We start from the raw sequence: 11,039 nt of genomic DNA, 5'->3' as shown, positions 1-11,039 counted from the left end.
TTTACAAAAAAAAAATTTGACCAAACTGGCAAAAGACTTATCAGCATGCTAGATTTTTGTTTTTCTTTTCATTAGTTTAGATTGCAGTAAAAAACAATTTTCAACACAGAGTGTTAATGTGTCTAATTCTACTGTGGTGCCACTCTTGCCAGAGCCACTGGGTAACTAACCTAAGTTCCTTATTCAGTTTCTCCTCTCACTTAAATGGGGTGTATCCAATAGTGAGAACACCTCTGAAATGGATCTCCTTTGAAAAAAGATAATGTTTAATTTTTTAAAATGCATTTTAAATACATTTAGCATTCTGGTCCCAAATTTCCGCCATTCCTTATGAGTTGCTTAAACACAGTATAATTTGCACTTGATTAAAGGTTTTGAAGCCGTCTCTTAGCAGTCTTCACATATGGAACTTAAAATGTTTTCCCTTCAGTGGGGGGAAAAAAAAGAAATTCAATCAGTGGTTGAATATTTAGAACATCTTTATTTGGATGAAGTGTTGGGCTGTTTTGACTTGCACATCACATTTTACAACAGGGTCACATTGGGGCTTCTGGTGAAATGGTAAACAGCCTCCAGTGAGGTAACAGGAACCGCACGATATGAAGTGAGCAGCAGGACGGGTCTCCACGGCGCACACTCGCACCCTCTGAAATCCACAACCACTTTAAGCTGTACAGCATGCAATGCCTCTATATATGATAAAACTTGAATATCTACAAGGTGATCAGTCACACGGGACGCTTCTTTATCACTTGCACACCATGTGTAAACATATTCATTGTAATATTTGCTTAATTTGTTAGAGACTGCTTTGGTCTCACTTGTGTATTATACCGAACAGCACTTTGATCCCTGTACACATCTGGAAACACTCAGAACAAATCATCACGACGTGGACACAAAAAAAAGAAAAGAAACAACTTTCATCGCTGACGTAAAGACACGCAGACGTGGCCAGAGAGGCACAGAATAAATAAAAGGATTAGTGAAGTCGGTGGCCTGTAATGTTCCTCACTCAAACAGCAGATCTTCATCCGCCTCCTCTGTCAGCATGTTGGCGGGCTCAGCGATGGGTCCCAGAGCAGCTAAACGGGCGGCTATTTCCAACTCCGTCCTTTCCCTTAGCTGCTTCTTCTTCTCTTGGATCTTCTTCAGTCTGGCAAAGCAGAGAGCAGAGAACATTCTGTGTTATAACCAAAAATTGAGGATTGGGCAGTCTGGTTTTGGACTTAAGTTGCTGGGGTAGTGACAGAATGAATTCGGAGCTGTGGACAGCCAGTTGGAACAAGAATATCTAATAAACATGCAAAAGATGCCTCCTGATAATTGTTTTTTAGGTTTATGCACTAAAACCTTCACGAGGCAGACAGAAAACATCATCACCTGTAAAACTCCTCTCGCTCCCTCTCATCCAGCTCTGTGATGATGTAGGTGAGGGTGCGATCAATCCTGGGAATAATCACTGCAAAGCGGATTCAAAATTATTTTAGCTGCACCAACCCGTTTTTTATTTAAAAAAATAAATAAATCAATGTATTAATAAAAGGTTGCAGTTGAATGTTAAGTGTGTTTACCGTGCTCGATGGCGTTCACACGGCGGTTGGTGATCTTTATGGCTTCATCCAGAGTGACAAAAGATGTCTGCAAACCAAAATTGAGCAATTTTTTCCACTTAAACTTCAGCTTTTCTAGAGTATAGATTACATTTTATCTGCATCTGTAATCCACACAGACTCAGTGTAACGAATGTAGCCTTTGTGGAAATGTTGTAGTGATATGCCACACAGCAGGAATACACAAACTATAGCGGGAGACGCTACCCCTTTGTTTTCATGAGTTGTTTTGGTCATTTAGGATGTGAGCCTTTGATTATACACTCACATTGTGCACAGTTACATTTGAGATCATCAATACAATTTTAGTTTCAATGAGTGACGTTACATTGTGCTTTTTTCAATGATAATACCATTGGGGGGGGGGAATCACCCTAACTATAAAGCATGCTTTTAATATGTAACAGCGCCTCCTACCTGTAAGGAGGCCAACTCCACAAGCAGCTCCACAGCTCTGGCATAGTTCCTCTTCAACCTCGAGAGCTGCTCTCCTCCTCTCGCCAAACCGGTGAGCTCATAACCTGACAGACACAAACACATCGTGGGGTGAGTGCTCTCTGCGATTCCCTTCAAACCCGATGTACAGTTACACCAAACTCAGACATGTGACTGGACTTACTGTCTCCGCCTTCTTGGTAGTGTTCGAATACTGGAAGGGTGACACCTAAAAGAGGAAAAGCAGCAGATATTTTAAACAAAACAAAACAAAAAATGATTAAAAATTAGAAAATATTTTTGATGCTAACCTGCCACATTATCTTTCTTGGCTCTGACCTTCACCTGGGCTTTGTTAACATTCTGGATTACAGTTGTGCTGTAGGCAAAAACAACAGATGGAAGTTGTTTGTGTATCTGCACCAGAACACAACATCACGTCGCTGACACGTTATTCTCATTCTTACCTGAAGTCTCCTGCAGCAAATTTAGCTTCAGCCAAAGAGAAGGCAGCCTCCCTCATCACCTCTCCCATCTTGGTTTTAGTCTAAAAGTATAAATAAACACACCTCTGGGAAACACGTAGCTGAAAGCCTTCAGGAAGATTTTATTTCATGAGGTTTTGATTCAGACTGGCTGTAATTTGTTAGTTTATAACAATGAAGGTACCCAATTAATTACTATAGAAACACCTCTTAGTATCAGATTAATTGAGCATTATCATGAGCTACAGCCTCCAACCAAAGAGCATGATGTATGAATAAAGTATTTTTTGCATCATCTGTTCTTTCAGACCGCATTAGGACCAAAAATGAAGGCTCATTTTAAACTGACTTCAATAATTTTGCGAAGGATCTGACGGAAGCGCATGGAGAGGGCATCGGACTTCTTCTTGAGCAGGTTGCGGCCAGTCTGTGCTCCCTTCAACCGAGCCTTCATGATGGTCTGAGCCCTGCAAATCCAGAGAAAACCCACATATTTTTAACACTCTATTTGAATCAGATGGTTAAATTAGGGGTAAAATGACACAGCCAAGTTTCATTCATTTCATCTCCTTGTCATGTTTTCACTCAGACCTTAGGCCATCCCAAGGTCTCTGTCTCTCTTCTCTGGTAGTTGATACCCTCACCCCAGTTTTCTTTTTTTTTTTTAACCGGCAGATTTTCCTCTTTTCTCTCTCGACCTCTATGCTTGTTAAAGCTCTTTTTTTTATGGATTCACTTCTTATTTTCCCCATTTCATCATTTTATGTCATATACTGGTTCAATGGGTCATCTCTGAAGGACAGGAACAGCCTTAATAGCATTATTAAAGTCCAAGAGTACCAAGTCCAAAGAAATGTGTAGTTCAGAAAGAAAAGGGTCTTATTAATCAAGGTGGCCACATTCTCTCTAGTGAGTTTATTTCAATGCCCTCAGGTCAGGGTTATCATGCGCCCATGAAGAGAAAAAAAACACTACTGAAACTCCTCTGTTCCCTCTTCTACCAGGCTACTAAATGCTAATTGTCAAGAGTAGTAGTTTGTTCTGGAGCACCAGTGTGGTTCACTGGTTTTACCAGGCAAACCTGTATATTATAGGGCTATAGTGTGGAGGCCTGGGTTCTAATTCATCCAGCCATTTGCTAGCTTACCTTAAAAAATGAATAAGTAGTAGTATCTGTTCTTCTCTTTCATCTAGCTAATATATAAGTCCATGTGTTGTAGTTCTGGTGGGAGACCTTACAATGAGCTGCTGACAAGTTGAATTTTATCTGCTAAATGGCTAAGTAGTTGTAACTCACTTGTCATTGACTGTTCATTGACTTTTCATTTAAATTATCATGACTGATAACTTTAAATTTAAATAAAGTCTGAATAAAATTTTCCAAATCAGAATCTTTCCCCAGCTCTTTCCAGACTTGAGCAGGTGACTCATATGCTACCTTAGGCCTGTGTTGGAATTTAACATGGCTCCATAGTGTAAAGGTTAGAGATCCCTGGATTAAGACCAGTTAAATATGGGGATCCATCTTCTGTGGATCCCTCTTTGTGAATAAGGGAGCAGCCGAAAATATACAGCCATCAACATTCAAGCCCACTTTTGTGTCACATTACTCACAGATTGTTACATGTTAGATTGTTAACGATGTCATCCTGATCGTCTATAATAGAAATTTACTTTGTTGCTCTATGCTGTACAACATCTGCTGAATCCCTTCCCATCCTGGAAGTGAGATCCCATTAATTTTCCTGAGATTTCTTCTGTTTTTCACCATTTCAGAATTTTTCAGAAATTTCAGAATTTTTTTTTCAGGAGGAGATCTTATCTGAACCAAGAGTCTACTGACAGAAGGTGTTACATGCTGTAATTTGTGTAATAGCGTTATTTTTAAAACAAGGTAAGGAACAAAACAATCTATACCACTCCTCTACATACACAACTCATTGATATTTGCACCCAGGACCTGATAAAAGGGTCAAACCTCTGTTTTATACAGTTTCAGTAGTCCTAAATGTAATATAACTGGATGCAGGTGAAATTAGATTAAAATGAAGTCTCTCCGACTGACAGCTCACACTTGGATAATGTTAGAAATGTCACATGACAGCAGAAGGATTCTTCCTCTTTTAAACGGTAACCTTGGCACAAAACAAAACGGCGATCCCTGCTTTTCAAATGCATGCAGAAAATTATCCACAACTTTCATATATAAAAGCAAATATGTCAACAAAACAGTGGTATATGAGATTTAAGGAAGCTACATTGCTTTAGCAACTAGCCATCGCACAAGCTGCTTACATTCTGGAGGGGAATATGTCGATCCTGTCTTTTCCAGACATCTTTCCGTTTTTTGTCGATTACTGCGATTTTCAGTTCACTCCCGCTTCCCTAAATCAACACTACAACTTTAGCTTGAATCCTGAATTATTAATCTAGACATATAACAGCTAAAATCTTGCTCTTCGTGTAGGATTAGAAGAGCAGATCGAGTTGACGGTCGTGATCTTGTCGGCGATGATCAGCTGGCCCTCCGCGTCATGTGACCAAAGAACCAAACTCGTTCCGCACATGCGCGCGTGTGGAAGGCCCCTACGATCTTTTCCGGGTCGACAAATTAGCACACCCATGTATGTGAGCTAGCGGGCCTGAGTTACTCATTAAAAAAACAAAACACCAGAAAGAAAACCGAATCTGACATTTAAACAAAGTCAGCACGGAACATTCAGGCGCGTCGTTCTGTAACCTTATGACACAGGTGAGTTTGTTTTATGAAGATGTCGTTTGGCGGGGACTGGGGAACGATCGGAACTGGCAGATAGCCGGCTAACAGCTTAGCCTGCGTGTGCCGCATGTGAGCTGTGCACCGGGTTATTAGCTGGGAAGCTAACTGATGTTGAAAGAAAACGTTTCTGCGCTTGAATGAACATTCTTCTCGTGGTTTTAAATGTGATAACTAGGAAGTCATACAGTCGCTGGTAACACGTACTAAATATTTGGTAAGCAGCTTTTTGTGTCCATATCTTGTCGCCGATTCTCTCTTTTAAACACTAAGTGATTTTTCTGCGATGATGATGCGTTACATCAGTCCATTCACAGCAACAGGGGAAAAAGACAAATGGCAGAAGTTTTGTTTCATTTCCCTGCTTTTATTTTATGTCCTGGATATTTTTATAAGCTAAACCTGGGCTTTGATTTTTGTTCAGTGGGAAAACATAGAAACACAGATAAGTGGCTCCATTCAAACGGCCTGGGACTTTTCGTTTAATATTGAAGGTATCTCTCTACTATTTTGTCCACACCTTTCTTGATAGTAGACTAAGGATTAGAGAGAAAACGTCTGTATGGCCTAAGTCTTTTTACAGGTTAAAACCTCTAAAAATGACCACAGCTAATATTTTAAAATCTGAGTAAAATAGAAAAAGTGATATTTTTCATTACAGTGTTCTTCCATAAAGGAATGTCTTTACTGGTAGCTGAGTTTACTTCATGAACAGGCACTGCAGTGTATAGTTGAAATACTCTGATGTAGAAAGGGATTGATGTTAATTGGCTGACTGCAGCATTTTACACCCAACAGATTGTTATTCAAACTCAGAGTACTTGTGGTTGCTGACATTGTGTCCCATTGCCTGTCTGTGGCCTGCATACCCATGATATCACATCAAGGTGGTTATCATCTCAATATGTTAACACACAGTTTATCAACTCTCAACGAAATGGACTAGCCATATACTAGCCCAGATAGTGGGTCCTGGAAGATGAGCCGACTCTGACCCACCAAAGAGGCATGGCATTTGTAGTGGTTTACACAAGAGGAAAGGGAGAGACGACTATCACTAGAAGATGATTTATATGTAAATGTTAAACAGAAGCAGAAGATACAATGTCTGGAGTCTGAAAGACAACAATCAGGAGTGATGAGATCAAAGAATGGGAAAACAAAGGTGATAGGATCTAAGGGTCAAACACTCCAGGGGGTAGGCTGATGTCCTCAGGTTACAGGGACAACAGGATGTTAAAAGCAAAAGATTTGGGGAACCAATCAGTCATAAACCTGGATAAGCCTACTGCCAGCAGGGACGTTGATTTTAAAGAGGAGAAAACTATGATATTAGAAGAATATAAAGTGGTCATACACATAATACAGGCCGATAGCAGCACAGCTGCTGCAGACCAGTCAGCGGTATGAGTGTTTGTAACAGAAAAATGTCCAGGAGATCTTGAATGGAATGATGACGCTGTTTCAAGGAGAGTTTGTTTGGTCATTAGGCAGTGATTTCATACAAGCTAATCTAGAAGTTAACATGGTGATGTGCCCTGGTAACAAGAGATTTGTGCTTCTGTGTTGAAAGCTTATGTCGTAACCTGACATGTAATTAGACGCAGCCCACAACTATTATGATTGTTCTGTATTTTTGAGTCCTCTTGTGCATTTCTGTCTACTTTTTCACAGCATAGTTTGTATTTTATTAGTGAGAGAATAATAATCATTGGCTTTATAATTTGTGGCTGACCCCACATATAAAACACTGATTCCCAACCATTAAGTAATTAACACGTAATAGACCATGCACAAGCATGAATGGGTCATGGGTCCTTTACTTAGGTTACGTTATAGGTGCTGTAGGTGACTGCTCCCTTTAGGGGTCACCACACCAGATCCTCTCATTCTGTCTCTAGCATCTGCTCTGTCACATGCTCTGCATGTCTCTTTCACTACATCTAAAAGGAGGATTGTCAGAGGGATGGTGTGACAGATTATTCACAAATTACTATGACTGAGATTAAAAAAGACAAAGAAAACCAGAATGAAATAATTTATACATGGTTCTCTGCTAATTTAATGTTGCGCTTTGATTGTGTTTAGTTGTGGGACTTCTTTTTAAACAACCTTTGGTGAAAACTGAAGCAGTGGAAGCAGAGATGCTAGTTACGAGTTATTGACTATTTTTTATTAACTAGAATAAAAACTGTATTTATTAGTACTGAAACACCAAGTTACAGTCCGAGCAGTACTTTTCACAGTGTTTAAAACTGCAAAGTGAAGATTTGTGCCATGACTTGCAGACGTTAACCTCCCCCTGTCTTCTTAACTGTTTCTGACCTCACAGCAATGCCGGGGCTCAGCTGTCGATTTTACCAGCACCGGTTCCCAGAGGTGGAGGATGTCGTGATGGTGAACGTGAGGTCCATCGCTGAGATGGGCGCCTACGTCAGCCTTTTGGAGTACAACAACATTGAGGGCATGATCCTCTTGAGCGAGCTGTCGCGTCGACGTATCCGCTCCATCAACAAGCTCATCCGCATAGGCCGCAACGAGTGCGTGGTCGTCATCCGAGTAGACAAAGAGAAGGGTGAGTGTAGACTAATATAGTTGAAACTGGTGGTGTGTCGGATCTGCAGTGCAGTGGTGGAATAAAAACCATATGAAATGAGATCTTTTTGTGTGATCCACATTTCCTTTTTTTGAACTGAAGCTAGAGGTGTTATTCTGTGACGGGCTGTGGTTAGTAAATGATCAATAACTTACATTAAGTTATAACATTCACCAGGTTAATATCAGGACAGTCTCACATGACACACAGAATATCTAATTTGGAGTAATTAAAGGGGACCTGCTGTAATGAGGTCACCATATGTATGAGTAATTCCTAAAGCTCAGGCTTCAGGCTGCTTTTTAATGCACCATTTCAGACCCTTCTTGTGCTTTCGGCTCTGTATGATGTCACTAAGAGGTGATATCTTTATCTGTTCAACAGTTCTGTGGGAACTGCAGCTCCACCCACCTGCTGTTCAAAACTTCTCTTTTCCAGCGGCAGCCCAATCAGATGCAAGTTTGCCTTAAACAGCTTGTTTGAGAGAGTGGGTGAACTGAGGAACTGAGGCTCATTATAAGATGAATGAAGATGATGATTTTTGAGTTTATAACACATAGGCATATTTCATACATTCAAAAAAAAGAAAAACAAAACTAACATGAATTAAGCATGACCACTTTGAACTGAGCTACTGAACTGGACATTTTCTGCTAATCGCAAAATATGCAGCTCATCTGACTCATATTACCTGACTATTTTCTTTATATAGATAGATAGTTGTGCAGATTTGACCTGTGATCCATGTTCCGACACTCGAGTAGAGACACAGGATGAAAATGCAAAGCTGGTAATGAGGAAATAAAGACGAGCACATTTTGAAACTTAGACCAGCAAGTGGCCATCGAATCCCTCCCTGTTAGTTAATCGTATCATTCCTAATCGTAAGAAACTACTTGCTGCACTAAAACAGCGTTTGTTTTGCATTCCTTCTGTTTTCTTCTCAGGATACATTGATTTATCAAAAAGAAGAGTTTCGCCAGAGGAGGCCATCAAGTGTGAGGATAAATTCACCAAATCTAAAACTGTAAGTTGGTCAAATGCTTTTTATCTGTCTCGGTCATTTTGGTGCAAGTTGCCCAGCCTGGAGAGGACTTCCTTGTCTTGTGTAAAGTTAAAGTAGATGGAACTTGCCTTTGAGCCTTGTTGTGGTCATTTGGTTCAGGCGTTCATTATAATATTGTGAGACAAGTTAGACGTGTATTTGTAAGAAATTGTAAACGTCTATCTTGTTTGTTTTTACAATATTGTTTGCGCTGAGCTGATTTTTAAAGTGTTTGCAGGTTTACAGTATCCTGCGACACGTGGCAGAGGTGTTGGAGTACAGTAAGGACGAGCAGCTAGAGAGCTTGTACCAGCGCACCGCATGGGTCTTCGATGAGAAATACAAGCGGCCAGGATACGGCGCTTATGATGTCTTCAAACAGGCTGTATCGTAAGTTCTCATTTCAGCACCTCTTATTAAAATGAAACACAGGTTGTTCAGTGTGTGCACACATTTACATTTTGATGGCTTTCTGCAGAGATCCTGCTATTCTGGATGGCCTGGATTTAACAGAGGAGGAGAGGAATGTGTTGATTGATAACATCAACAGGCGACTCACTCCACAGGCTGTCAAAATCAGAGCAGGTGACTGTTTACTCACAGTGTTTCTCAGTTGGACTTAGGAATAAATTAGAAATGTGAAGATAACCTCCTCTACCTCGTGCAGACATTGAAGTGGCGTGCTATGGTTACGAGGGGATCGACGCCGTGAAAGAAGCTCTGAGGGCTGGGCTGGGCTGCTCCACAGAGGCAATGCCCATCAAGGTAATCCTTCTCTCTTCCATCAAGAAGTAAAAACTCTTATTTACCTTAATGAGTCTCTAGCTGTAGGCTCTACTTGGATCCTTCTCTCATGGCGTTTACCTTCTACAGATCAACCTGATCGCTCCCCCTCGCTATGTGATGACGACGACCACCCTGGAGCGCACAGAGGGCCTCTCTGTCCTCAACCAGGCCATGGCTGCTATCAAGGAGAAGATTGAAGAGAAGAGGGGCGTGTTTAATATCCAGATGGAGGTGAATGATTTCATTTTTTTTTCTTCTTCTTTTTTTCATGATCATGTTTGTCTTTAGCTCATCTGGCCAAAGGATCAATATGCTTAAACTGTAAACTTTGTCCTGCAGCCTAAGGTGGTGACGGACACGGATGAGACGGAGCTCGCCCGGCAGCTGGAGAGGTTAGAGCGCGAGAACGCCGAGGTGGATGGAGACGACGACGCTGAGGAGATGGAGGCCAAAGCAGAGGACTAAGAGTCGGTCCTCTTTGGAAAGCTGGTGGGGAGAAAAGCATCAAAGGAGGAAAGAAGAGAAAGAAACGTGGACATACCTGGCCTCAGTCACCCAGTCCAACAGATGTTAACTTTCACATTGCAACCATTAACTGGTGTTACTATTTTTATTGGCAACATCCCAGTTTGTTCAAGAGAGGTTTGTCTCAGAAGAAGGTAACTGAAACGCGGTCTTTTTAACCAGACACGGACACAAGGATGGTTAAATTACAAGTTAAACATCACTTATAGTTTTTATTTTAAAGTACCCCCATTTGATTAAATAACTCTAAAACAAGAAAAGCTGTTTTCAGGCTGTGGCCTTTCATTTTACCTCTTGCTTTAAGAGCCCGGTGTCTTCAGTATCCATGCCGCTGTATCTCCGGCTGCTCACTGGATGTGACTGACTGAAGGGGAAACGCATATGCTTCGTCTGTCTCTACACCGGCCAGCGGTGACTTTATGTGCTGATTCTCTTCCAGTCAAAGGGTTTTTACTGGCTCTTGTTTAGCTCCCATCGTATCAATAAAGATCTGGAAGTTTTGATCTCAATGCCTTTTTGTCAGTTTAATTAAATTGTTCCACCAACAAGAAATAACATTTATTCTCCCAAAAAGCAGCAATTATTATTGGATGAATTCAAGGTAAATCTTGTCGGTTACTCTCGCCTTTTTTTTGTTTTGTTTTTTTCAAATGGAGAGATTGTAATGAAGCCAACTGGAGATAGGTTTGACTGTATATCAATGTATGAATGCCAAAAACCCTAAACATTGATTTAATATTCAGAAAACTTAGACCTCAGACTGCTTATGTGGAGGGAA

At 40.8% G+C, this 11,039-nt stretch overlaps 2 protein-coding genes across 2 annotated transcripts; one reads left to right on the top strand and one right to left on the bottom strand.

Annotated features, from left to right (window-relative positions):
- Positions 1-461: 461 nt before the first annotated feature.
- Positions 462-5,062, bottom strand: atp6v1d (ATPase H+ transporting V1 subunit D). Its single transcript, XM_063495156.1, has 9 exons — positions 4,829-5,062; positions 2,883-3,000; positions 2,516-2,595; positions 2,360-2,427; positions 2,233-2,277; positions 2,031-2,134; positions 1,575-1,641; positions 1,384-1,462; positions 462-1,156 (listed from the first exon to the last, which is right to left on the bottom strand). The coding sequence occupies exons 1-9, from the start codon at positions 4,867-4,869 to the stop codon at positions 1,012-1,014; spliced, it is 747 nt and encodes a 248-aa protein (XP_063351226.1). The 5' UTR covers positions 4,870-5,062; the 3' UTR covers positions 462-1,011.
- Positions 5,063-5,112: 50 nt separating this feature from the next.
- eif2s1b (eukaryotic translation initiation factor 2, subunit 1 alpha b) lies at positions 5,113-10,770 on the top strand. The gene is made up of 8 exons (XM_063496596.1): positions 5,113-5,285; positions 7,642-7,884; positions 8,853-8,932; positions 9,189-9,340; positions 9,429-9,535; positions 9,618-9,715; positions 9,824-9,967; positions 10,076-10,770. The coding sequence occupies exons 2-8, from the start codon at positions 7,644-7,646 to the stop codon at positions 10,199-10,201; spliced, it is 948 nt and encodes a 315-aa protein (XP_063352666.1). The 5' UTR covers positions 5,113-5,285; positions 7,642-7,643; the 3' UTR covers positions 10,202-10,770.
- Positions 10,771-11,039: the final 269 nt, after the last annotated feature.

This window comes from Pelmatolapia mariae, linkage group LG15 (genome assembly GCF_036321145.2).
Source record: "Pelmatolapia mariae isolate MD_Pm_ZW linkage group LG15, Pm_UMD_F_2, whole genome shotgun sequence".
Taxonomy (NCBI): domain Eukaryota; kingdom Metazoa; phylum Chordata; class Actinopteri; order Cichliformes; family Cichlidae; genus Pelmatolapia; species Pelmatolapia mariae.
Note: the sequence above shows the minus strand (reverse complement) of the source record. Positions and strands in the feature narration are given on the sequence as shown.